Source organism: Tinamus guttatus, unplaced genomic scaffold (assembly GCF_059628265.1).
Source record: "Tinamus guttatus ecotype Peru unplaced genomic scaffold, ASM5962826v1 Tinamus_guttatus_pri_ptg000143l, whole genome shotgun sequence".
Taxonomy (NCBI): Eukaryota; Metazoa; Chordata; class Aves; order Tinamiformes; family Tinamidae; genus Tinamus; species Tinamus guttatus.
The window spans coordinates 254131-279686 of record NW_028288677.1 but is presented as its reverse complement, the minus strand read 5'-3'; the positions used below and the strand labels follow the sequence as shown (position 1 = coordinate 279686).

The following is a 25556-nucleotide window of genomic DNA, read 5'->3' as shown; positions in this document are numbered from 1 at the left end:
CAAACAGCAGAGGTGTGTTTGAAGTCCCATGACTCTAGGCTGTTTCATGACTATTTTGAAGCTCATAGCTGCGATCACGATGACTCTATTGTCCTTTTTAAACATCTTCTGCTCTGACTGATTTGCTTAGGCTTGTTCTTGGCTGGCTTTCCATCAATAAAACCTCACTGCCTCTGCAGAATACAGCCTAAAAGAGAACATTAACACAGAGAAATGTAATATACAATGGAAAATTAAGAGAGCAACGTGTACTTTATTCTTAAAACTCTTTACTCGTGTAGCCTCTTTAATCATTTATTAACACCTATCTTGTTTTAAACTATATTCCTTCCAGAAACAGCTCCAGCAAGAGTGGGTTCTTATTGTATCCAACTACTTGGAGCCTAATTATAAGCAAAAGTTGTAAGAAAATGTAACTCTACTAACAGAGCTTACCCAAGGTCAAATCCAGCCTTTTGTAGCGCAAGATGTACTTAAATAACGTGCATGTAAGTGCATGTACTTAAATAATGACACAAACCACGGATATACTCCATAAAACATTAATATTTTAATGAAAAATCTTAGCTTCATGTTTCTATCCAAAGACACTCAAAACTAGTTTTTCTCCCCCCTTAATTTTGACCTATAACGGGACCAGTTTGGAGATTTTTTTTTGTATTTTAGAACATTTTTTTTTAAAGATTAAACAACCAGGCTAGCAAAAAGGTACCCAATACATACTTTTCTTATATCAAACAAGCTAGTATTTCAATACAATGTAACTATACAGAATATATACATTACACATATGATCACAAAGCAAACACTACAGGCTCAGAACAGATTTGAAAACCCATGATATTCACATTGATTACAATAACTCTAAAAATGATTGTAACGTTGAAACGGCACTTAGTTTACAAAAAAAGTCACAAAAATATATATAGCCACCAAGAACTATGGTTCCTGAAAAATACTAATAGCCAGATAGTATTATATAAAATGTGAAGTGTATTTAAACATCGTATACATTAAAAAACGAAACCAAAACCAAAAAACAATTCTTGTTAAGTCAATAAACATGCCAAGTAATCTAGCTGTGGCCAGCATCAACAAGAGAAGCTGTACGGTGGATGAGATGATGACTGCATATACGGCTGGTGACCGGAGACTGGCACAGTTAAGGGGGTTTCACTGTTACTAAAATGCACAAAGAAGCCCAACAAGAATTGAATTCACATTTTTGCTCCAGCTTTACTCGTCCCCTCGGCGGGGTTTCAGCAAAGGGCAGCGCCTCGAGGGAAGGCACTGAGGGAACGGGGCAAGGAAGCTGGTCGGTAACTCGGTGGAGCCGGGCCGCTACGTCGGAATATCACAGGATGCAGCAGCTGAACGAATGGTGAAAGAAAATCAGTCCTCTGGGCGCTCCAGCAACCCTCAGGAAGACTGTAGGGACAGTTGCCCCGCGGGCTGGCAGCACCAGAACCCGATTCAGCTCGTTGTGTAGTGCAGGTTTGCAGGCAAGACCCGTGGGACGCTGGATTACTGCGAGAGCACCCGCTGAGTTAACAAAAACCCCGGCTGCAGTAGAAGAAAATTCACATTTCGGTCGTGCTCAGATGCTCTGAACCAACTCTAGGTACTGGGGACCTCTGATGTGGCTGAGGAGCAGCCTGGAACCCTCTTATCTGTCGCGGAATTGATTATGTCCAAACTCGGAGGTGAGAACCCTCCCAAACTGGGTTCCGCCTTTAAGCAAAACTCCAACGCCATCGATCTGGATGAAAATGAGCTATTTTCCGTATTCTCCCAGTGTGGAAGTCGCAGCGGATCCGGGAACAACGGCTGCTCCTGCCTCTGCATTCCCTCCATCCCTGCGGGGTGCACGAGGCTCCCGTCCTATTTTGCATATAAAATACTTCATGGTTCGTCTGAGAGGGAGACCACGAGGGTCTCAAAGCTCTTCACGTCCTGGGGCTGGAGGGGAAAGCCAGCGACCAAGACGTGCCCGAAGCCCTCGTATAAAAACTCGAAACCATAGCTTAAAAACAATAAAATTCCATCCCGCAAGGGATATATAGGGATCATCCTTTTATAAAATATATTTGACTGCATTGGCAGCTATTCCTTTCTAAAAAAAGGTTAAATTCACACCTTTTGGGCTCAAGAAACATGGGAACGCCGAACTGTTTTCCAAAACTTAGTTACTAATCTCTCACTATGAGAGACTTAGGCCGTGGGTACCTGCGAGCCTGACAACTGAACTCAAACTGTAGGAGGACAGCGAGACCAGCGGGGACACGATGGTCCATGCGGTGTAAGCAAACGGACCTGGAATTCTCCAGGGGAGCGGGATTTGCTGACTCTGATCCCAGTGGATTTGAAGGGGGGCTGGGCTAAGTGCCCACCTTGAACTACAACCCAAACCCAACCCAAGCCTTGGCCAAATCCGCACACGTTTTGGGCTCTTTGGGGGGAACTGGGAGGTGTTTCGTTGTTTTCCCCTTTCCCAACGTACTATGCTAGGGATAAAAACCCTTTCCCTCTGTTCCCATTGGAGATACCGCCCTAAATGCGAGGGCACAGAGCAAGCAGAGGCTCCGGGGATGGCAGGACCATGCTGGGTGTGTGGCAGTGAAGGCACTCTACTTGCAAAAGAAATGGGGAAGGAAAGGATTTTTCCAAGGGCAAAGAACAGTGCCACACCGGAGAAGGCAATGGAAAAGGAAAATACACTCAAATCACCCTATGAATGAATTGGAGGCTGCTCGTCCTCGCAGGAACTGCTGCAAAGGGTCCGACACGTGGTTATGTGGAAGAAACCAAAACGACTCGGAAGGGCCACGCGGATGATGAAGGGATTGGAGGGGCCGGGATACGGAGAGAAGCTGAGGGCTGGGATTGTTCAGCCTGGACACTGAAAGGCTCGGGGGAAGCTCCTCTACGGGTATAAATTACATTTAAACCTAAGAAAAAGAATTATGGAAAGAGCTGTCGCTGGAATGACAGCGCTCGGAGAAGTCGCTATGTTTAGAAATGGCCCCAATCCAACTGGACAAGGGCTTGGGCAACCTGCTCTGAGCGGCAGGACTGGATTTAGATGATCTCCAGAAGTCCCTTCTCACCTCAACTATTCAGGGATTCTGTGGCCCTACGGTCCTCATCAAGTGGAAATGTAAATACAGACCAAAAAAAAAAAACTTTTTTGTGAGGAAATGCACTGCAGGGATCAAAATCCTCTAATAATGCGTTGAGAGAAATCGATGCTTTAGGTTTAATCCCAAATGCAAGTTTAAGGCAAGTTGCTTTTAGCTTGGTTAGATATCTACCTCACTCAGGAAGCCAAACACTAGCAATAGAACTTGTTTTAAGATGTTCTAATATTTTACATCTCTCCTGTTCCAGAGCACTTCCAAAAAGTTAGGGGGGGAGAAACAAAATTACGCTTTATTTTAATTTGCATTTACTTCTATGGGGAAATTGTACATTAACTAGACACACACACAAAAAAAATTGCAAATGGGAGAATTGACAAAAAAGCCTATTTCTAAAAAAACCCCAAACTGTAAGAACTGTATTGTTCCTGCAGCTGAACCAGGTTGAAAAGTGAGAAAAACTAAGATGTTACAAAGAGATTAAGGGGCTGAAAAGGTTAGGTGTAACACAGAGAACAAGGAAACTCATGACTCGCCTGGTACCAGGGTGTTAATGGCTGATGATAATCATTTCTTTGCAAGAACAGATTAGAGCTATAAGGTCCTTGGAACTAGTTCTTTAATTGCTCTTTGGTATTCAGAAAGCAGCCTACCTGCTGACACAGATTTTAAATCTTCTCAAACCCAGCAGCCAGAAATGTCTGTTCTGTATTTGCATATCTCATGACAAGTAAACTGTTTAGCAAAATATGGAAGGGGAAAGAACTACCAGATTCTACCAAAAGATGATGTCTGTCTCTGACTGACCTTTGAATATTAATTCTGTATGTTCTGGGACTGTCTTTTTTGGAAGAACTTTCTGCTACAAGATTCAGAAAGGATTCTAACATACCTGGGAACATGTATAACACTTAGATGGAAGAAGAAAACCCTATTTTTGAGTTCAGTGTCGCCAGCCCTGTAATTCAGGACAAAACACAGCAAAAAAAAAAAAAGGCATTTGCTTGTCTCACTGGCTTCTCATTTACAGAAAGGAGAAGTGGGAGAGAACTGGTCTTTAAATACTGCCCATCAAGAGACACTGGACTACTTCACAGCACATCATCCCCCAAAAAGAATTTCTCCTCCAAGCCCTTTTAAGAAGACTTACAAATGTAGACATAGAAGATGTAGCAGTGAATTTCTTTCTTTGCAGCATGTTTCTAAACACCCTCCAGATCTGGCGAAGAAACTTCACTCCAATAATGTGCAAGGGACTGAAATCCCTACTGCGCTCATTCTATTTAACTAAAAATGTGTGTTTTTTACCTACAACACAATGGAGAAAAACTGGTAAATACTTAAAAGCCACTGAAAGCTCTTTCCAAAGGGCAATAAGCTTTCTTCCTTACACAAGTGTGCTATTAGTAGGAACGCCTCATATCTACAGAGCATCAGAGCTGCTTCAGTTATCCGAATGCAAAGTGATCTCGCAATAAAATAGCACTTTTGTGTCTTCTGCTGCTTCTGAGGCATCCTTTCTCTACCGGTTTCATTTCCTCCTCACGTCTGGGTAAAGCAAATCTGGGTAGAAAAGGACAATTCAAAAAGCAGATTCAAAACTAGGGGAGTATATCATGCCTTTGGAATACTAACATCAAGTAATATCTACTCTCTCAGCGGGGCGGATGTAGGCGAGAGCCATTTGGCATCAAACACTGAGTTAACTCGATCAGCAATAAACCCCCACAAACTTCCTCGTGTAATTCCTAATTTAGTTTGCAAAGCAGCCCAAACAGCCTCGACAAAACAGGAGTCGCTGCTCTGAAAATCCCACAACTGAAATCCGCAGCCTTTTCTAAATATGGAGAAATGAAATTGCAAACTTTTCAATTTATTGCTTGCTTGAGCTGTGCATGTAGCCAGAGTAATGGCTTTTAATAAACGAAGTTGGCAAGGATTTAAAATGTTTTGAAACGGGAACAGTTTATCATTGCTATATAAGCTTTTTGTAAACAACCCCCTGTTGGGTTAGAAAGTTGGCCTCTAAAGAGAATAAATTGTGTGTTTTGTCCAAAACAGACTAATAAAAATCTCAGAAACTCTACATGCGCATGTATAAACAAAAAAGTGTGCAATAATACACAAAAGAGCTCATTTTCCCCCATTTGTAAACTCCCTCTAGCTAGCTTTTAGAGATCAGCAAAAATACAGTATATGCGACAGGGGGAAGTGACCAGGGCTGCAAACAATGTGGCCAAGGTTTAAGAATTTCAGTTGGAGAAAACCTTCAGTTTTCACGTGTGCTTTCCCTTTTACAGAAAGATACAGTTGTGAGATGTTTGTCAGGCTTGCATGGCTATGCTAAGTGTATATACTTTCCTATCAGCTCTTAATGCACCATTAGACTTTTTTTTTTGATCATAATATTTCCCTAAGTGAATTTGGACAGATTACTCGATCAAGCAGTTTCTAAAAGGACTGGAATATAAGGAGTGGGAATACCTGGCGTGACATCACTTGCTTTGTCAAAACAGATTCATCTGAGATGAAAAGGGACGATGTGTTTTTAAAAAGAGTGTGACTTAGTTTCAAAAATGCTTACCGGTCCCAAGCAAAGGCTTGCAGTAAGCACTTTGAAAACCAGCAGGCACAGAGTCAGGAAGTGTCATTTTATAAGCAGAAGATTCAAGCAATCCACTCAAAACTAGTCAAAACTGTTCGATAAATGGTTTCCAATGCATCCTTTTGTTTGTCATTTAATAAAGGTTTCCTCTCATTTCTTTCCCTTAAGCAAAGGGGCTGCAGAAGCAAGAGAAACTTAATGAGCTCTTCTAACTGTGGAAGAAGAAATAGTTAAAGTGATCTGAATCAACAGGTTCTTCTTTAGAAGTGTATCACAGCTTCCACGATGTTCTGACAAGATCTTTTTTGTGCACTCAGTCTTAAATAGTTTCACAGAAGTGATCGCTCAGTCATGAAAAATAACGTAACATCTGTTGCAGTTTTCGGTTTAAAGCGTAGCTTACAAAGTAAAAAGGGAAAATCTCCCCGCTTTTGTTTTTTTTTTAAAAAAAATTAAATTAAAATGTACAGGACCAAACACAGGCACTTTCCAAAGAACAAAAATGCAAAACCAACCGTGACTTATTCAATAGTGATAGATGACAGCTCCGCTTTCGGAGGGTCACCTGCGGATGCCTCAGCAGTGGCGTTAGTCTTTGGCTGCTCGGGCACATCTTCTTCCTTCTCTGCCAACCCACCCAGAGAGCCCAAGGGGAAAGTGCTTTCACAATTCTGAGTCGACGAGACCTGGGAAATGACAGGCATTTGGACAGAAGAGTTGCTTTCAAAGCCATGCTCCCCTAGCTCATACTGCCCGAGGGTCTCCTCTTGTTCCTGGTTTAGGTAGTCCGGTACTAGGAAGTCACTAGAAGAGGGGCAAAGGACAGAAGAGAAATGTCATTTCTCGGATAAACACCCCATATATCAGTTTCTTTGTATCAGTTACACCACACAAGATAGGTATTGCATTGCACAGAGAACAAAGAATCATTGCACGCTGCTCCGAGATCATCACCAAGCATTATAACCTGATCCTCATGGATATCCAGTGAGAATTTGTTGGAAGAGACCCATTTTGCATTGCTGCGCACCTGCATTTCCCACACAGTAACTTGTTATCTAGATTGGATCACCTTGATGAGAATAGAAGTTCATGTGTGGAACGTCATGCGGTGCTGGAAAGCTCATTGGAAAAGAAGGGAGTGCTCAACCTCCAAACAGAAGCTTAAGAGGAAGCAAAGGTTCTGCTTAAAGTATAAGGGGCACATATCGTATCGCCACGAAAAAAAGGGAATTTCATTTCCTTCTCTGAGGCTCACAGGCCTTTTTGCACACCAGTCCTATAACTTACTGTCTTCAGTGATGGTCAAATGTTATCTAAAGGAAATCTGTTGAACTCTCTAGTAAAATTTCCACAAATTAAAGACATGAGGAAAATTAAATGTCTTTGCAACACTCAGCACCAAACGTAGCCGTGTTTTAAATTTGTCCTGGGAGCAGACATATGCACATACATATATACACACACACATACACAAACACACATATTTATCTGCATGCTTTAGTTTGTCCTTGTAGGGTATTTAAAAGCAGTAAGTTTTCTTCAGCGACAGTCGAGGTTCCCTCTGCAGAAAAGCATCCACCTCTTCAAACCCAAATTAATAATAGGCTCTGCTAACCTAATGTTTGGAAATTCAAACTAAAACAACCCAAAATCATGCACTTTAATCTGACGACAACAACATAGTGCTTACCACAATCATGGCATCATTTCTTAGCAAAGTTTTCACTCTTAGCTTTGGCACAAGTGCTAAGGACAAGAACTACGTAAACCCATAGCTACGGAGCACTTGTACTTTTAAACAATATTCTCCTGGAAAAAATACAGTGACTGGCTTTCCTAGTTTGTTTTGTAATGCTTTCATTTTGTATCGCTTCCAAGACAACCAAATAAGAAAAAAAATTACTGAAATGGTTTGTAGGGAGAAAAACATAATGTCCAGAAATCACGTGTGTGATGTATTGTAAATGCTAGAATATTTACAATAGATTTTACTCTGCATTTCTGAGGAAAGTATGGAGTCATGTAATCTTTCCATAATATTCAACTATCAAATAAACACTTAAAATTAAATTCCCCGGGTGAATGAACAGGGAACGTTTGGACCTTAAACCATTTACAGAACCCCACGGATACTACCGTACAGAACGATACGGCTTAAAACCATTAACCTGTTCACAGAGACTACTGAAAAGAGAAATAAGCAGCCCAGAAGCAGCTTCTACAGATCACTGGATTCTTCAGTGCCCTCATATATCGCTTTTGACACTGCAAAACAGATATAACAGATAGCGGTGCAGGAATGAATTGGACTGGAATTAGCTGGCAACCTGATGAGAGGCACAGCAGGCTGCCCTGAAAGCAGGAAGAGATGATTTATGAAAAAAAAAAACAAAAAAGAAGAAAAAAACAAGTTTCCCTGTTAGGTTTTTGCTGTGCACCTCACCTGCTCTGGAAGTAGTTTGCTAGCTCTGACGCTTCATGGTTCAAGCTCCTCAGGTGAACGATTAAATTTCCAGAGTTGGTAAACATGGCGCCACATGTTTTGCACTCGTAAATCCGAGGCTTGCGGATAATGTGCCGGGAAACCCGCATGTGGTGTTTATATTCCCCGAAGGAAGTGAAAGTGGCACTACATATCTGGCACCGGAAACAGCGTTTACCTTCGTGCTTCAGGCGATGCATCTTGAGCGAGTAAGCGCGGGTGAACTTTTTCCCACAGCGGTCGCACTGAAATGGTTTAATGCCTGCGGGAGAGAGAGCGGAAAGGGTCACTTTGCACAACACCCCGCCGGGCTGCCAGCACCAAGAGGACACCAGCTGCGGGCGGTCGAGGCGAAGCGCTGATCTCAGAAGAGGGGGCCTGTTTAATTTTAAAACGGCAGAAATAATTAGCATGGAGCTGTGATTACTCGGAGGCGGCAGCCAATAGGTTTCGTAACGGCGCGATCCATCGTTAACTCTCACGCTGCTTCTTCACCGTTTCCACGGATTAGGCTACGGTTACGATCCTGAGTCACGGCTACAACCCCTCGGATGCAGCTGGCACCTCCGAAGGCCTCGGAACGCTTTTGATCCAGCAAGATGCCTGTGCCAGACAGCCTCCCAACAACGCGATTTGCAGGCTACCCTTAATTGCAACGTCTTTTTCTGGCTGCCTCTGGCCCCCGTGAAGCGTTTTGGCAGCACTGCCCCTGTAATGCAGCACGAATGGTGACAAAACGGTGAAGAAACAGCCTTTAGATTGTGTGGGAAGCCTCTGATACACAAATTTTTAGCAGCTTGGCGTGACAGGCAGCTCTCTAAGATGTTTAAGTTCGTGTGTCTCTTTTTTTTCTCATATTAATTTAGAAATCCTGCTTCTAGTGCATTTTTTGTTTGTTATACAAGGCAATAAACTCCTCAACCATATGGGCTTTGCAGCATGTTGCAGTAAGTGATCCCACCCAAACAGAACTGCTGCACTGAAATCACTGCAAAGGGAAGAGTCACTAAAAAGTCTGAACCCCAGAAATCCAAAGGCAAGACCAAGAATCTGGGATTGGGAACTCAGCTCATACCAAAGACGTCAAGGAGGAAAAAAGATTTTCTCCATAGGGCTGAATGTGCATCAGTCCCTGCAGGCTGGTAGTTTTTCACTCTTGCTTTCCTTGTGTCCAAAGTAGGAGCCGAAACTTTAATTGGGGCTTTCATATAGTGAAACTGCAGTTAAGGTTATACTCCTCGTCAAGCATGTGAAAACAAGTTAATATTCAAAAATATTCCCCTGTGGATATAAAACTTTTCAGGCTTGCTGACTGTCCAAAGGCATCTCTTTCTGCATGAAGTTTGAGGAAAATCTCTTCAGCCCTTTGGCTTATGCGAAAACACTTTCAACTTTAGCAATATATAAGAATTTCCTTTGTACTCTGTTTTCTCTAAAACCCGTATTCAGATCTCTCCCAGCCTTGCTCAGGGCTTGCCAGTGGTTACATCAGCCCAAGCTGTTTAGCTGTGGCTATTTTCCTTGAAGGGATGTCACAAAATAATGCTGACATTGAAAAAAAGTGAAGCCTTTTGCTACCTGCACTATCTCTAGTTGCTGAATTGATTATCAAACCAAATAAATTGTTCTAAAATCCCCCCAAAATTATGAGATTCAGAAATGTATGACATTCTTCAACCCAAGCACGAAAGATAAACAGTATTTTTTATGGCTGTGAGTCTCCTCTACAACACAGTAGACAATTACAGTGTCTAAGAAGAAGTATCAATCTACACCACTTATTTAATGTAATAAAAAAGCCAATTATACTTCCTTTCATCTCACGTTTTAGCACGGGAATGATTTATTCGGACGGCTTCCAGGCAAGCAGAAGTTTTGCACATCCATACAAACATTAATCACCCATAAGTGCAGCTACCAGGCAGGTTTGACGGATCAAAACACGCGTTCCTCTACCCAATCCTTCTCAAATCAACTCTCAAGCACTTGACAAGTGATTAGAAGAGAATTGCTGCACGGGGAGCAAACCTTTGGGGGTCTGTAAGTTAATAAGTGATCATAAATGCTTATTATGTCCCATAATAAATGGTTTCTTACCTGAGTGGATAAGCATGTGTTGCTTTAGGTTCTGAATGCGAGTGAAGCGGACCCCGCAGGTCGGGCACTGAAAAGGTCTATCTGGGCCGTTTGGGCTGGGTCTCTCTGTGCTGCTGGTGGAAGGAGCGATGTAGAGCTGATAGGGGTACTGAACGTTCTCCAAACTACAAAGAGAAAAGGTGCTGGTTTACAAGCGAGCGAGGGAAGAAAATCAGCCTTGTGCTGGAACATTGCAACGCTGGACGTGGGAGAAGAAAAGGAAAGAAAAAGACAGGCCTCAACCAGTTCTGTTTCTCTCCCTTTGTAATTACAGCTCTGACCTATATCTGAAGTCTCATACTCACTGACTTTGTACATCTGATCAGAAACAGAGAATAATCTTTAATTTCTGTCTGTTTTGGGGGGAAGCAGGTCTGAATATGAGCTGCAAACTGAAATTACTTTTTTAGATATGAGCATTTTTCAAGTGCAGGTATTTTTTTCATATTGGTCAGCAAATAGGCCCTGAGATTTAAAGAACCGAGCAAACTTGAAAGCCAAGAAGTATTTCACACTTTCAGTGGTATTTACAAAGGCAATTAAAACAGATTTGTTTTTAATTCCAATCCAGGCTCAATGAGCAATCACTAGGATCTACAATTCCGTATTTCTATGTTGAAAATTTAATTAATCAATACTTGCTTCTGGTCTGACTCAGTCAAGTCTGTGTGAGCAGCACAAGTGCTGCATTTAAGAAACAGCACAGAGGCTGTAATACAGGAACAATTTAACTTTCAAATAAGTTACTTAAAACTGACTAATTGCTCCTGCATACCCTCCAGCTGTAAACTGGCTAATGGAACTACGCTGTTAGAATTCACGTCCTCCAGCAAGGTATTTATTTCCTTCACTGAAGGGCACAGTCAAAGGAAAACCAACCTGCTGCTACAAACAGTAAAACAACAGGAATTTGGACTTACCTGGGACTTCCCTTCCTTGAGAATTAGGGGTTTTATTTTGGTTGCAATAGACATTTCAGCTTGCTCGGATCAGGCGTCACTGGCAGCAGGGAACTGCTCTGGCCACGAATATTCCCTGCGGGTGACAGCTACCGTGGCCAGAGCAAAGCAGTTTTATATCCTCAATTCCAATGGATTAGATAGATGTTGTGGGGAAAGAAACAGGGGCAACTACGAACCAGAAAGGGAAGAAGTACTATGGGGACAGAGGAGATTCAAAATGTCTCTGTTAAAAATTCCTACGATTAAGAATACTGTTTAAAGGAAATAAAATGGGAAACATGGGGCTCTCCTGCTACCAGTGACATCCTTACATTGCAGGCAGGCTGAAATACCTATTGGTAACATATCTGAGGACCTTAGGACAATGAAGAAATTACATTTAAAACACAGCTGTATTTTCTCTGCCCTGCTTCTTTTCTCCTCCATATACTCACTTAACTTTCCATGACCTGCAATTTGTGCTGAATGTGGGATTTACCATTTGAATTTGTTTATTTTCCAACAGAATTTCTGCAAGAGTTAGATGAAACGGTATTTAAATATTTTAACCATAATACTTAAATATTTCACTTGCATTTTTTTTTCTTTTCACAGATTATAAACATCTCCAGCTCTGCAGAACTAAATGCTGGCAAACACAGACACCAGAATGCTCTGAGTCTAAAAATGTCCTCTCTTTGTAAATGACACACGCTTTAGAAAATGGTGGGTCTCGTTATATTAGACCTTACAAATCCTTCAGATTTTAGCCTTTGCAATTCCTCTTTAAATGGGGCCACAAACCTACACAGCCAAAGCTGAATTTTGAAACTGTATCACAGTCCAAATGTGAAAAATTAGACACAGGCCATAGCAGAAAGGCCTGTTAAACGTCGAGCAATGTACATGTGACTTGCTCTTTGAAAGTAATTGATTATGGAGGAGGACCAATTAATTTTGTTAATTATTTAAGAAAGAAAGGGAAGAGAGAAAACATCCTGGCTTTTAAAATATTTACAGTTGTTTCCACAGTGAAGAGAGTGCCATATTGAAAGGCTTTTGCACAGACTATTCTTTTATTTTGTGTTCTGAATAGATATATAGTGACTATATATTCAAAAATGGGGCTTCCAATCTAAATCTGCGTTGGTCACTCAGCGCCAGTTTTGCTGTTTTGAGAATCTATAGTAATAAAGCAATGTAAAACGTGGGACTTGGACGAAAATGCTTTTAAAAACAAGCAAAAAAGTGAGGACATTTTTCTGCATCTGTATGATATGTTGATTGTGTTTTAATTTGATTCAGCTGCTGCTCGATGCTGGCCCGGATTCAGAATCCTGCATAATCTCATTTTTAGATGCGCAGCCAAAACGTTGCGGGGAGAATCACGGGCCAGATTTATCTGCTGATGCCCCATCCTGTGCTTGAAATGGGAACTGAAAAGGCCAGTGCTCAAAGAGCCGTCACATCAGAATGTGCTGTCCCCTCCCGAGAGGCCTGAATACACAGGCATGTGAAAAACAGCTTTTTAGGACACGAAAGCACCATTTTACCTATTTAACTGATTTATGGCACAAGTCTTGTCTTCTAACTTTCATTCAAAGTCATAAAATAGATCACTTGTTAGAAAATCTTAGCTCTGGAGTGCAAAATTTTTATAAACACGCAAGGTTATTAGTTCCCTTAGCATTATATAAACAATGCACCGATTCCAGTTCATTTTGATGATGTTACTTTTATTCTGAAACTAGTTATATTCAAACTTGGGCATAAACCAGGCCAAATAGAGAGTTTTTAGTAGGAAATTTCATGGTGCATAAAAAGCCCGCGTACACTTTGAATTTTCTCTGCCACTTTTGTTGAAGCTCTGCAATTTTATGGGAAATATCTGAAATTATCCACTGCTGAAAACTCATATGCAACTTGACTTTAGAGTTATAGCTTTAAAAAAGATGGGATTAGTTCTAATGCAACAAGTGCTTCTATTATCAATCAAAACTCTAAGTGCTGGATATTATTTTTATACTGAGGTTTGCACAATAGAAGGCAGCAGGTGGTGAAAATCTTCTTTGTCACACACAAACTCTCTTCTAGGCAGTTATTTTCCCTTCAGATTTAATCCTACAATGGGGCAGGTTTTAGACAGAAATGGCAGCAAAGATTTTTGGAGCAATAAAAATGCAGCTCTTGATACTTATCTCTATAGGGAGTTTCACTTGACACAGTTTCTGGACTAACTCCCAAGGGTTCATGCTTCTTACTCAGACCTACTTGCCTACCAAAATACACCATAAAAGCCAGCTTGACAATAGTTTATAAGTTTTGCTATGAAAAAGAAGAGCTAGCTATACCCCACACTAGATAATGCACCACAAAAGCAAAGCGATGGAGATTAAATCAATTTTGTGCACCTTTGTACGTGCAGGTACCAGAATTATTGCACATCTTTGACCAAGCAGAACAATCTTAGTTCCACCTACTTTCAGCCTGCTCATAAATCACTCGTCGCAGCCCAGCAAAAGGCAGCTAAATATTTGCACAGAGTGACAGAGCACGTTGGTAAAAGGCTGCTAAAAGGCTGCATGCTGAAAGTTTGGGGAGATTTAAGGCTGGGCTGCCTCTTCTGCGGTTTATGGCAGTGGAGAAGCCAAGTCCAGGTAGATGTTTTGATTCTGCTGCTTTTGTGGGTTTGTGTCAGCTGTAGTATGCAGGCAACAACCACACCTGCTTCCCAACAAAGCCTTTTTTGTTTGTTAATAAAGAGCAGTGGGGAAGGAACAGCCAAAACGTGGCTGTCTTTCGGCACCGGTGCGGCCTGGAAACGCGCAGGAAATGAGAAGCAACCAAGCAAAGGGGGACTTTCATCACCTGCATTTTTCTAAAGCATCTGATCCTTGGGGCACTGCTTGTTCTTGGATCAGCACGGAGAATTTTATGTACGAAGAGCTGAATAGTGTGAGATTAAGGCTGGGTGGTTAGTTAGAGCTCAGCAGGAGGAACGGTGTGAACGCTTCTTTGGTACGTACCGATCATCGTCATCGGCTGTGAGCGTTGGTGCCAGAGCTACTTTGGAGTGTGGGCAATCCCTCCGTCACCCCCTCATCTATTGAGCCTAGGCAAAGGACAAAAAAAGGGCAATTTAATGCAAAATAAGCACTCCAAAAGGGTAGCAGGGTGGATAAATACATATCGAGTGTGTTCTCCAAACCGCTGCCTGACACTCTTTCCTGAATGAGGAGCCTCAGTATATGGCAAATATTTGGCACATCTAGAAATGAAGATAATCTACGTTAAATACAGTGAGAGCTTTCAAAATACACTCAAATTAACACCATAAAGAAAAAAAAAGTACTTTCACTTAAAGGGCACTATTTCATAAGCAATAGAGTCCAACCTTGCTGCTGTCAATTGCCTTTAATTTTATTTCTAAGCCTTCACCTCCCGAGTGACCACCGTTAATGAGTTATGAAAATATCTTCTCAAACATGCTTATTGTTGTTGCCATAATGACTTATTTATGAAGGTCCCGTGTCATGTCTCCCTCCATATCATAAAGCACTGCCAAATATAAGAAACTGCAAATGAACAATTCTTGAAATTGCCCAAAGAGGCAACGAGAGTTCTCAGTAATATCAAAAAGCAGCAACGCTTTTCTAAATGCACTGTAAAACACGGAGATAAATATATGCAATTATACAAAGAAAATACGTTCAGGGAAAAGGAAGCCACATTTCAACATATCTTTCTGGCTCCATTTACTGTTCTTACACTACCACATGAGGAAATACATCTTTGGGAGGTGGAAAGTGCTTTCTGAGATGCAAAGAGTGTCTTCGCATATACTTGGTACATGTGAACTGTATGAAAAAAAACAACACCTTTATTTCCCTTTATGGCAAAATGGGAATAAGACCTATTATCCAGACAGTTAAAAATCTTAGGCAAAGAACACTATATATATAATAATTCCAACTTATTCAAAGACAAAGAACAGATTAGCATTTGGAGGACCTGGGGCTGGTATCGCTTTTTCTCGCTGTCATCTTTTTAAGCAAGAACAAGCTGTATTAATATCCTCAGTAAGAGGCATTTGAGCATTAGGAGATATATATATATATTTATACACACACATATATATATATAAAAACCAACATTTGGTTATTTACTGCATTCCCAGTTCAATCAGATTGATTGAATGTTCGCTTTGTGCACGGCATTACACTGACCAGACAAAAACAATAACGTGGCCTACAAGGCTACATTTATTTATTTTATATTATTCGATTTGTTTTACTAACTGAAGTGGTATTTCACAGGCACATCATTCCAGTGAGTGCCTTCCCCGTGCTTATGGCTCTCGAGTAAAACAGGCTTTATTAGAAATCCCTCAATAAACAAACCTGCCACTGAGTACGGGTCAAGCCACTTAATTTGAAGGAAAAGTGCTGAGCTGTGCAAAATCTTGGTAATTAAACTACAAATAACGTAAAGCGCCTCTCTCCTGACTTAGAAATTTGGTGCACTCTGAGCAAGGAGGAGCAATCTTTAAGTATTAGCTATTAATAAACACCAGGCTGTTGTTGATTAAGAGACAGAGCCCCAAATTGGCTTCAAATTGTCTTTCATGGAAAGAAAAAAGTTTCACTCAGCGTTTGGCAGGGTTTGAGAAGCGACTTAAGAGGCAAATCCCACAGAAATGGAAAGATTCTCAGTATTACGACTGAGTGGTTTTGGTTTTGTCTGGGACATTAAAATGCCAGCGTTCCCCCATTTATTTTGCAAATCTTACTATGATTACACAAGGTCCTACATCTGGTGCAAAGGAGGTTTCCTCTGATAAAACAGCAAGTGCAAACGCATCTATTTGCCCAAATATCCAACCCCGGAGCCCGTCGTACCGATAGAGGAAGATTGGGGGCTGATGAGGAGATCTTCCTGCACCTGCTCGCTCCCGGGGACCGTCTGCTGGTCGCTCAGCGAGCTCTGGGACGCGCTGACGGGCTGCGAAACCTCCTCGTGCACCTCCTCGTCGCTCAGGCGCTCCACTTTGACACGCACGTCCTCCTCGATCACGAGGGGCGAGCTGCCTTTGGTGCTCTCGCAAGCCACGTAGTCGGAAATGCGCCGGGTTGCCTCCGAGGGGCCGGGCATTTCCAAAGTCCTCGAGTTCTCCACCTGCTTCACCTTCTCGGACTGAAGTCTTCGGTCGATCCCGAAGGGAAAAGTCCAGGGGAAAGCTAAGGAGGAGTCTACAGGCTGGCTCCTGGACTCGGGGAACGAAGTGGAAGGATTGAGCACTTGGGGGGAGCTGGTTTGCGTGTTGCACTTGAGCGGGCTCTCGGGGGACATCACGATGTAGCTCTTGCGCTTCCTCCGCGACTCGCGGCACACGGGAATGGTTCTTTCCACCACGCTGCATTCCGAGGACACGGGGGACAGGCTGCCGTCTCGAGAAGTGAAATTGCAGTTGGCGCCGCTCTCCTGCCCGGCGTCCAGCACCTTTTCCTGCTGGCTGTTGGGCGTGTTCCACAAAATGCTCGACTTCATGAACTCGGAGCACGTGCTGGCCACGCTGAACATCTGCATGTAGCTGGCCGCAGCCAACACGTCGATAATATTTTCGGTGTTAATAGATAGTGTTGCGGTGTAGGCGTATTCCAGGAGGGGTATAAAGCCAGTCACCGTGACGTGGTGCAAGTCTAACACGCTCTTGCCCTCGTCTTCTGCTTGGCCAACGAGTTTGGAGCGGAAGAAGTCACTGCAAGCGGCCAAAACCACCTTGTGCGCCCGGAAGATCTTGTCCTGGACACGGATGGTGATATCGCAGAAGTGGCCGTCGTTGCGAAGCATGTTGAGCTTTCCCAGCATCTCCTGGCTATGGGCAGGGGAATTATGAGTAAATGTTTTTACACCCATCTTCTCACTTTCTGCTAGCGTTCTTTCCGCATGCAAGAGATCACGGGTATGCTAAAAGAGAAGGAAAACACTCCGTTATTCACATTAAAGTACCTTGCATCTCTGAAAGCAAGAGGTAAGGGAATACATCATTATAAGGCTCTGTAGGAAGAACTTTCTTCCACTGTAGCAGAATATTTCAAGGTTGTGTTTCCACGGGTTTTTTTTAGGATCCAGCCTGTAACATCAAAAGTGTCTGTAATACTAAAAAGAAAGTATTTTTGCAACTATCATCTGTGCAAGAAACCTGTTTTTTATTATGATGATCGTTTTCTCGGCTTGGGAATCGATTGCTCCTAGCTCTTGCGCACTAGGGACTTTGTTGAATGATTTTTAAGTAAGGATGGCATTGGTTTGGGTCTGCTTAAATGTGCAGGAGGAAGCAAGGCTCTCAGAGAAGGTTCTTCCCAGTATCCTCCTGCTTTCCTTTGCACTTTATGGAGTGATTTAGCACCAAATTGCGTAAAAAAGTCAGAGTTGAACTGTGATAGCCATTTGGATTTCAATAAAATTGCAAGCTGCTGTAGAGGAAGATGTTAAGTGCAGTGAAAAAAAAACCACCTTGACCTCAAGAGGCATCGAAGATCCAGATTCTGAACCGTCCCTTGTCCCGCTTCCCTCTTCCCACCCTCCTCTCCCCTCTTCTGGCTTCCTTTCTCATCCCTTGACTTCCTTGACCTTGATCTGGTTACAGAATTTAAAATAAGGGAAGGGAAGCCAGTGCTGTGCAATACATCGATTTAAATGTGTTACAGTCCTGCCTGCCACAAATGTGGGTCGTTGCCGCCTTGGGAGACTCGGATAAAGTGACTTTCCCCTTCCTTCCACTGACACAATTCAAACAAGTGGCTCCTAAGCAGCCTTTGGTGTGGAAAGGACACGTATGCATCTTGTTTTCCAAAAAGAGAGGCAGAGAGGGGGAATAATATCCATTTCTTACATTTAGTAAGGCAGTAAGAGCTCAAGGACTCAGGTTTTTAAATGGTTCAGTTCCCATTTTTAATCTCTTGGTGGCCTAGGGCACTAATATAGACCTGACCTTTAAGGACTTTGAAAAAACTTAGCTCGTGGTTACTGTTTCAGCAAAAACAGTTATGGGTTCATATAGACTAGAGCTAATCCCCCTTTGCAACAGTGATTAAATACTTATGTCAAGTTTGGGTGCTCAGGAATGATAAACATATGAAAATGTATATTATGCTGTGTAAAAATGACACCAGAATTGGAAATTTTTGCTTATGTGAGCTGTCTACTTTTATATACCAAAGATGCAGCAACTTGGCCACCTCCTGCCCTTACATCAGAGCTCAAATCATGATTTTTGTAATATGGTGCTTAGAAAGATCTTGGTTTTTTTTTCTCCTGGGACAACCCTCTGCACATGCAGACCCTGTTCTCATGGAAAAGAGCCTCTCGCTCTTGACGACACTCCAGCAGCAAAGGAGCTCCCTGATGATGGAAAAGGGAGCTTTGCACAAGGCAAATCTCATTTTGATGCCTGAGCGGCTGAAAGCATCGAGACAATTAGCAAGGTGCCAAAAGAGGCAATTCATTCTACAAAACAGCTTTATTGTATATTGAGATGACAGGGTCAGCTGCAAAAGAATCATTCAGAAAGGGTAAAATTAGAAAATGTTTACAATGTTTTACGTGTACATTTTAAAGGAAGGTCGAGAGCGCAGGTAACAACCAAAGCCTTCTCTCATCTGTGACAACGAAATCCTGACTATCCAGCCAAGTTTGCATGACTAAAACATCAAAATTTCAGTGTTTGTCACTACTTTTGTGCAAGGTGATGTCTTCTACCTCCTGGTGGGTCCTGAATCTAGAAGATCTTCAAGACATCAGAGCCCCCAATTATTCGTCAATCCCACCATTTAAAACACACATACTGTTTTTGGTGACTGTGCCTTAGCTGCTTAAGCCCTCTCTTCCATTTTGATCAAAACCACTCGTCCCCCTCATTCACGAGCTTGCAGAGGTCTCCAAAGCTGTTCGAGACAGAACGTCACATCTTCACCGTATCCTTTGCAGGCCACATCTGTTTGAAAGCCCCAAGATGCGTGCTGGGAATCAGAAAAAACCCCTTCCAACTGCTGCATCTGGCAGAATTAAGAAGTCACCTGCCTGAATGGAATGGGTGACAGACGCCAAGGCCACGTCCCTAAAGCCCATGAGGAGCCACATTCCACCTCGTGCAGCTCTGCTTTGCCACTTCCTCGTGAAAGTGACGCTTCTGATTTATTCTTGTCCCTCGTCACCTCTCATACATGGCCTATAGGACCAGACTTTCTTCTGATCCATCTCAAGTTGGCAAGAGAACTTAATTGCAAACCTGTATTTTTTTAACTGTCTCATTTTGTGGGACACACCTGCCAGAAAGTTTGGCAACACTAACCCTGTGTTAATTTTGTCCCCAAATATTTAGTGCTGAAACGCTGCTTATTTACAAATATGAAGATGTTTTGCTCTGTCAAAGACCAGCAGTGATACATAAGCTGTTTGTATATAACTGCGGGAATCTGGCAAAGTGAAGACAGGCTGAAGAAAAGGAAGAATGAAAATTAAACAAACAAACAGAAAATGGGATGCCACCTGTGTTTACTGAAGGTAAAGTGTGCCAAACTAACTTGATGATGCTTCTTTTTCAGGAAAAAAAAAAGTCAATGCTTTTTTCCAAGCATTTTCAGGAAAAAAGCACCTCAGATTGGCATTTACTGGGGAAAAATTAAAAACCTAAACCCCAGGATTATATGCTAGAGAGCTAACAACAGGCTTCTGCTATGTTCTGGAAGCTAACCAGTTAAAAGTGACTATGGAGAAAGATTTTAAAGCATGACCCAGAGCCCAACCAGTCTATTTCCATATCTCATTTTTGTCAGGTGTTTGTCATTATCCACTTTAACCTCCTTAATGTCTTTTTTTTCCGCCCTCAATGCACCTGCCCCTTAACTTGTCTCTAAAAATGATCCTTTCAGATCATTTGACTTTACCAGAAGAATTTCAGTTAAAAAATATGTAGTGGCTAGAACCGATGCACACACATTAGGTGTGCTAATCAGCAAGGTAGTTCTTAATCACAAAATCTAATTAAATAAAGAGATCACAATAATCAGGGCAGTACAGCTGCATGTGCCATACATAAACTGCACAATATCCTGACTATATTTTTATACCATGGCATTTTTTTTCCCCTTTAAAGTCTTGTTTCCTCTAGCTATGAGTTTTTTCCAACTTTGGTCAGAATATTTGAAGTTGGCTCTTTTACTGTAAAGACCCCAGATTTAACTTGTTGAAACTGCAGTGTAAAGTGTGAAGTTTATGTGCGGGAAGTAACAGTTTAAATAATTCTTCCATGTTGCAAGAATAATATGTGAAAAGCAATAGCTGGAAAAATACAAGTTAAACATTAAAACCATCTAAGTGCTACGAATTGCTGAAAAATATCCATAAAGCACTTTTATTTGTCACATGGAGCAACCTCCTATTTTAAACTAATTCCAGAAAGCTATTTTTTTCTGGTTTTACCATGGCTACCAATAGCATTTCAGTCATCGCTTTCAAAAGCTCTTTGAGTATATCAATAAATTCAAAGAAAAAAAAACTACTTGAGCTAATTGCCCTCCCAAACTGCTAATAAAATCCCCCAAATCCCCAAGTCCTTTTTTTGGGAAGTACTACATGAAAGAAATCCGAAGGAAAGCGGCATGCTGTGTGCCAAAATATTCTGGTATAATTCAAGATATCCCTAGTAGCACTATTGCAGAAGACAAGAAATGACACTTTCCCCTCTCTTTTATTCCGGATCAGGAAGGAAGGCTTCCAGCTTGATTAATGGAATGCAGGTTAACTAAAATAAAGCATTTTTTCTGGAGCACAATGCAAATTTTCACTCTCCCCGAAGCTGCAGGAACGCCGCGGGTAGGAGAAGCCTGTGCCGACAAGCAGCGCGGTGGAAAACCTGCGTAAAGAGCAAAGGGGATCAAGGCCGAGTTGCTCGCTGTGGAGACCTCATGAAGCAAGGGAGAGCGGGGACCACGGCCAGCTCGCCAGGGTGTCCCAGCCACGGAACCAAGCAGCCACCTCTGAAACGGAAGCGCCTGTAAAGAATCCCCAACAAGTCGAAGCAAGGCAGGAATGCGGTTGTGTCAGCGCCCTTTTACCCTTGCTTTTCCTAATAACTCAATTATGGAGGTAAAGTTGAATACCCAAAAAGGAGCGCTTCCTGGCCTTGAAAACTGAAATTCCTTTTATTTACCCACAAACGGGTATCAGACGAACAGTAACAAGGCAAGACTTTCCACTTCCCACGTATGCCCAAACCCTGGCCTGGAAGAACCCTCTCCTTGGTCCAGGCTTGGATTAAAGGGATTTTTTTTTTCTTTTCAACCTGCTTTAACCTTTTCACTAACATTTCCCAGACACTGCTCCGAGCAGGTCCTAACATGGATATTTACCCACTGAAAAAACAAAGCCACTAAAGGAAAAGCAACTGCAGAAGCTCCTAATACAACATAAATATCTTACTCGGTCCAGTAAACTAGCTTTTGCAGCATGTTCACTTGCACTTGGGCATGTAAAACATTACACACACACTAAAAGCTTACATTAGTATCACAGACAAGCTACAAAGTGTCCATTTAGAAGTAAACATCCCTTCGTGCTCTGAAAAAAACTGCCTTCATTCAGCCTTTTTGGGCAAAGCGAGGAAATGAATGTTCTGGTCAGATCGACTCAAAAGTAGAGCTCAAAAGAGGGGGAAAAAGGAGATATAGAACAGCCTCTGTAGACAGATGTACTAAGTAGACTGGGAGAATTCAGCTTGGAAGAAGAGAGAAAACTGAGAACCCAAAGATCCATAAAATTGCAAATGAGGCGGCGACTGGAAAAGGATCCTTTATTCTCCCTCCTAGTACAAGAAGCAGGAGGCACTCGATGAAATTACCAGGCATCAGGTTTAAAGCAAACAAACCCAGGGAATCTTTTTGCAAAAAACTCAGGGAATTTGGCACAGAGGATATTGTAGAAGCTAAAAGGGACCTTATCACGTTCAGGGTTTGTTCCCCACCGTTTCATTTACGCACCTCTACAAAGTGGCATGAACATTTGTTTTCATCTGGTGAAACCATTAGAAGAATCAACTTGAAATCCTAAGCAAGTTAAGAATAATGGACTGCAATGTTCACTTAGTCTAAGTATGCAACCATTTAATTTTATCCATTTGCTAAAAATGGCATCTTTCAAGAAGCAAGCATCCAAACAAAGAGGCATGTCGACTTCTACTCCAAAAGTATATTTAAACAAATCAATGTTTTATTTTTTCTGCTTGTAACTGATAAACTAGACACTTCTACGCTGAAATGTGGCTGAAGACAGTTCTGTCCCTGCAATCTTGCATCACGTTTTTTCAAGAAGTAATTAAGTTGCAGCCTCTTTCTGTCCAAAACTGATGTCCTATTCCAAGCGACAGCCTGCGAACGCGCTCCGCAACCGGAGCGCTTGGATTCGGAGTCAGCCCTTGACACGCTCAAGTGTTGAGAATTCCCCAAGTCTGGCTGTGTTGACGGTTGCATAATTTGAGCAGGGATAACCTACTTACCAGCGGGCAAGACAGAAATATGTCAACAGGCATTCTGGGGATGTCAAGAGACGTTCCCTGCCCCGTCACGTACCGGTAAAAGCGTCACCGCTTTGTCACTGGGTGGTTTTCTTGTTCAAACTAGCGGTTTAGACTGTACGAACAAGCCCACATGGTTGCAAAAAAAAAAAAAACTTCAAATGGGCCTCCTTCAATTGGGTCACGGGATACAACCCAAAATAATGTTTGGACGCTCGTCCAACTGCACACGCAGGGAAAACTGTATTTTCTTTTGATCCTCTTAGCAAGCAGTTGAGCAGACCCTCCTTCCTAGCGGCACCCGCTTTGCTGTGGACACTGCAAAATGAAACCAGCGCTTTTAAAACCTGCCAGGGTTTATGATTAACCTCCTGTTGCAACAAACGTGGCATGGATTCAGTTTCACTTACTGACTTGTCTTACATAGCACAGGAGCAACACCTAAGGACACTCCCCCCAGCAACCTCATGGTCACAGAGAGGGAAATTCTCTCAGCCTGTCAACAAAATGAGGGAGAAAACTTTGGCATGGGAAATAACTCATGGAAAGGGAGGATCACCGCTTTATCACCCGTGTAACATCCACCCGGAGAGGCACGAGTGGGGCTGGGAATTCGCCGGGGAAGGGACAGCTTGGAGGTTTTGCACCAGCTAAAGCATAAGATTAAAACCAGCTGTTTAAATCGAAGCAGCCCCTAGGGAGACACACTTAGAGCATTATAACCGGCGCTGGGTATAAACAGCTTTATATCAAGGAGGTATTTATATCGGGAGGGCTATAGGTAGCAGGTTAACACTTGCTCGGCTATATCTTCTTATATAGGTGCACTTAAAGCCAGGCAACATCCCTGGGTACATCCCATCTTGGATGCGCGGTATCTGCGGATCTCAGGCAGGGAAAGAGACGCAATTTGGGAAGGAAAGCCCTCGAAATACCCCAAAAGATGGACAGATGCTACTCAGAGCAGCCACCACCATACACCTGCAAAGGACAGACAGCGGAAACCTTCTCCCGGGAAGCGCGCAGCGAGAATACCTGCTTCGGAACACGGAAACCTTGGCGCATATCCACCTGGGAATGGGGGGATACCCCCTCCTCTCAGCCAGCATAACAAGTTACATGGAACAACCCGGGAGACGGGCTGGAAGAGCTGCCTATTAGGCTAAAAGATGCTATTTGGTGGGAATGGAGGCAAAATAACCCTGGATGTGCGGAGGGGACGCGCAGCAGGTTTGGAAGATGCCACAGGCTCAGGTGGAAGCAGCGCAGGAGAGCCTGGTAGATAGGCAGGTAAAAAAGGGGTGGTAGCGGGGAGGAAGGATAAAACCATTTATATATATATATATAAATAAAAGAATAAGTGTAAAAATAAAAGGAAGGTGCAGCGAGCTTTGCCTTCCAGCTAGTGGGACTTCCTCTCTGCCTACCATAAATAAAAGGAAATGAAATAAAAAAGGAGAGTGGAATGGGAAAAGGGGGACAGTGGGGAGCCCTGTGGGACGCAGCAGGCAAAACAAGTCCTCTCCTTTTCCAAAATAAAAGAGCCTCTACAAATGGAGCGGGGAGGCAGCAGGGTGTCCCCAGGGGGTGCACAGCTCCACTCCCAGCGCGATTCCCTCGGGAATGCAACAGGCGAAACGCGATTTCCACCCAAAACACGACGTGGGGGGGGTGTGTGCAGGTGACACGCTCCCCGCGGAGCGTGGGGGGGCACGAACCCAGCACCCGCCGCCTTCATCCTCCTCCTCCTCCTCCTCCTCGCGGGGCGCTCGGGGCCACGCGCTCCGCACCACGCAGGACCCACGCGGGGAGGCCCCTTGTCCCCCCCCCGCCCGCCCGCGCCGCGCGCGCGCGCCCGCCCCTCGGGGGAGCCAACGGCCGCTCAACGGTCGCGGCGCCAACGGCCGCCGCCGCGCGCCTCCCCCCCGCCGCTCCGCCCTCTCCGCGGCCCGGGCCCGGTTACCTGCGCTCGGCGGGGAGGCCCGAGCCGCCCTACCTGGGCTCGCGCTGGGCCATGACGGCGACAGCAGGACGAGGCGGGCGGCGGGGAGGTCGCCGCCGCCGCCGCCTCCCCCTCGGGCAGCGGGTGAGCGATGGGGGAGGGGGCAGCGATGCGGGGGGAGGGGGTGCGCGCGACCGTTGCTGGGGAGGGGGGGGCGGGAGCGACGTGCGCGCGCCCGCGGGAGGGCGGGGGGGGTCCCGGCGCCGCGAGGCTCCCGCGCTGCGCGGTCCCGGCCGGGCACTTTGTTTGTGTCCCACAATGCACCGCGGCGGCGGCGGCGGGGGGGGAGGCGGCGCGGAGCCGCCCGCAGGCGCAGTGCGAGGGGGCGGGGCCGAGGGGGGGCGGGGCCACGGAGGGGCGCTCCGGTGCGGGAAACCGCCCCCCCCGGAACCGGGGGGTTGCACACGGAGCCCCGGGAGCCGGGGCGTTGCACACGGATACCGGGATGTTGCACACGGATACCGGGATGTTGCACACGGAGCTGTCCGGTGCACACGGAGCTATCCGGTGCACGCGTCCCCCGGGAACCGGAACGTTGCACACGGATACCGGGGCGTTGCACACGGAGCTATCCGGTGCACACGGAGCTATCCAGCGCACATGGAGCCCCGGGAACCGGGATGTTGCACACGGAGCTATCCAGTGCACGTGACCCCCGGGAACCGGGACACCGCACAG

At 44.0% G+C, this 25556-nt stretch overlaps 2 protein-coding genes across 3 annotated transcripts; both read right to left on the bottom strand.

Moving 5' to 3' along the window:
• Positions 1-4494: 4494 nt before the first annotated feature.
• On the bottom strand, positions 4495-10488 carry ZBTB44 (zinc finger and BTB domain containing 44). 2 transcript variants are annotated; one of them, XM_088522021.1, is made up of 4 exons: positions 10325-10445; positions 8189-8489; positions 6258-6546; positions 4495-4700 (listed from the first exon to the last, which is right to left on the bottom strand). In XM_088522021.1, exons 1-3 carry the CDS (start codon positions 10338-10340, stop codon positions 6264-6266), a joined length of 600 nt encoding a protein of 199 aa, XP_088378147.1. In that variant the 5' UTR covers positions 10341-10445; the 3' UTR covers positions 4495-4700; positions 6258-6263. The 2 variants fall into 2 exon arrangements, with proteins under 2 accessions (XP_088378147.1, XP_010214852.2); XM_010216550.2 differs by lacking the exon at positions 4495-4700 and having other exon boundaries at positions 5238-6546; positions 10325-10488.
• On the bottom strand, positions 10346-24910 carry LOC104569576 (zinc finger and BTB domain-containing protein 44). The gene is made up of 4 exons (XM_088522022.1): positions 24840-24910; positions 16203-17271; positions 14331-14416; positions 10346-10488 (listed from the first exon to the last, which is right to left on the bottom strand). Exons 2-3 carry the CDS (start codon positions 17218-17220, stop codon positions 14340-14342), a joined length of 1095 nt encoding a protein of 364 aa, XP_088378148.1. The 5' UTR covers positions 17221-17271; positions 24840-24910; the 3' UTR covers positions 10346-10488; positions 14331-14339.
• Between the last annotated feature and the right edge of the window lie 646 nt (positions 24911-25556).

Excerpts from the sequence above, each read along its gene's own strand:
- ZBTB44 (XM_010216550.2), bottom strand. Across the intron at positions 6,547-8,188 it reads GCAAACTACTTCCAGAGCAG|TGACTTCCTAGTACCGGACT; the intron begins GTGAGGTGCACA and ends CCCCTCTTCTAG.
- LOC104569576 (XM_088522022.1), bottom strand. The coding sequence starts at position 17,220 with ATGGGTGTAAAAACATTTACTCATAATTCCCCTGCCCATAGCCAGGAG. Across the intron at positions 14,417-16,202 it reads CCCCCAATCTTCCTCTATCG|GCTCAATAGATGAGGGGGTG; the intron begins GTACGACGGGCT and ends TCCTTTGCCTAG.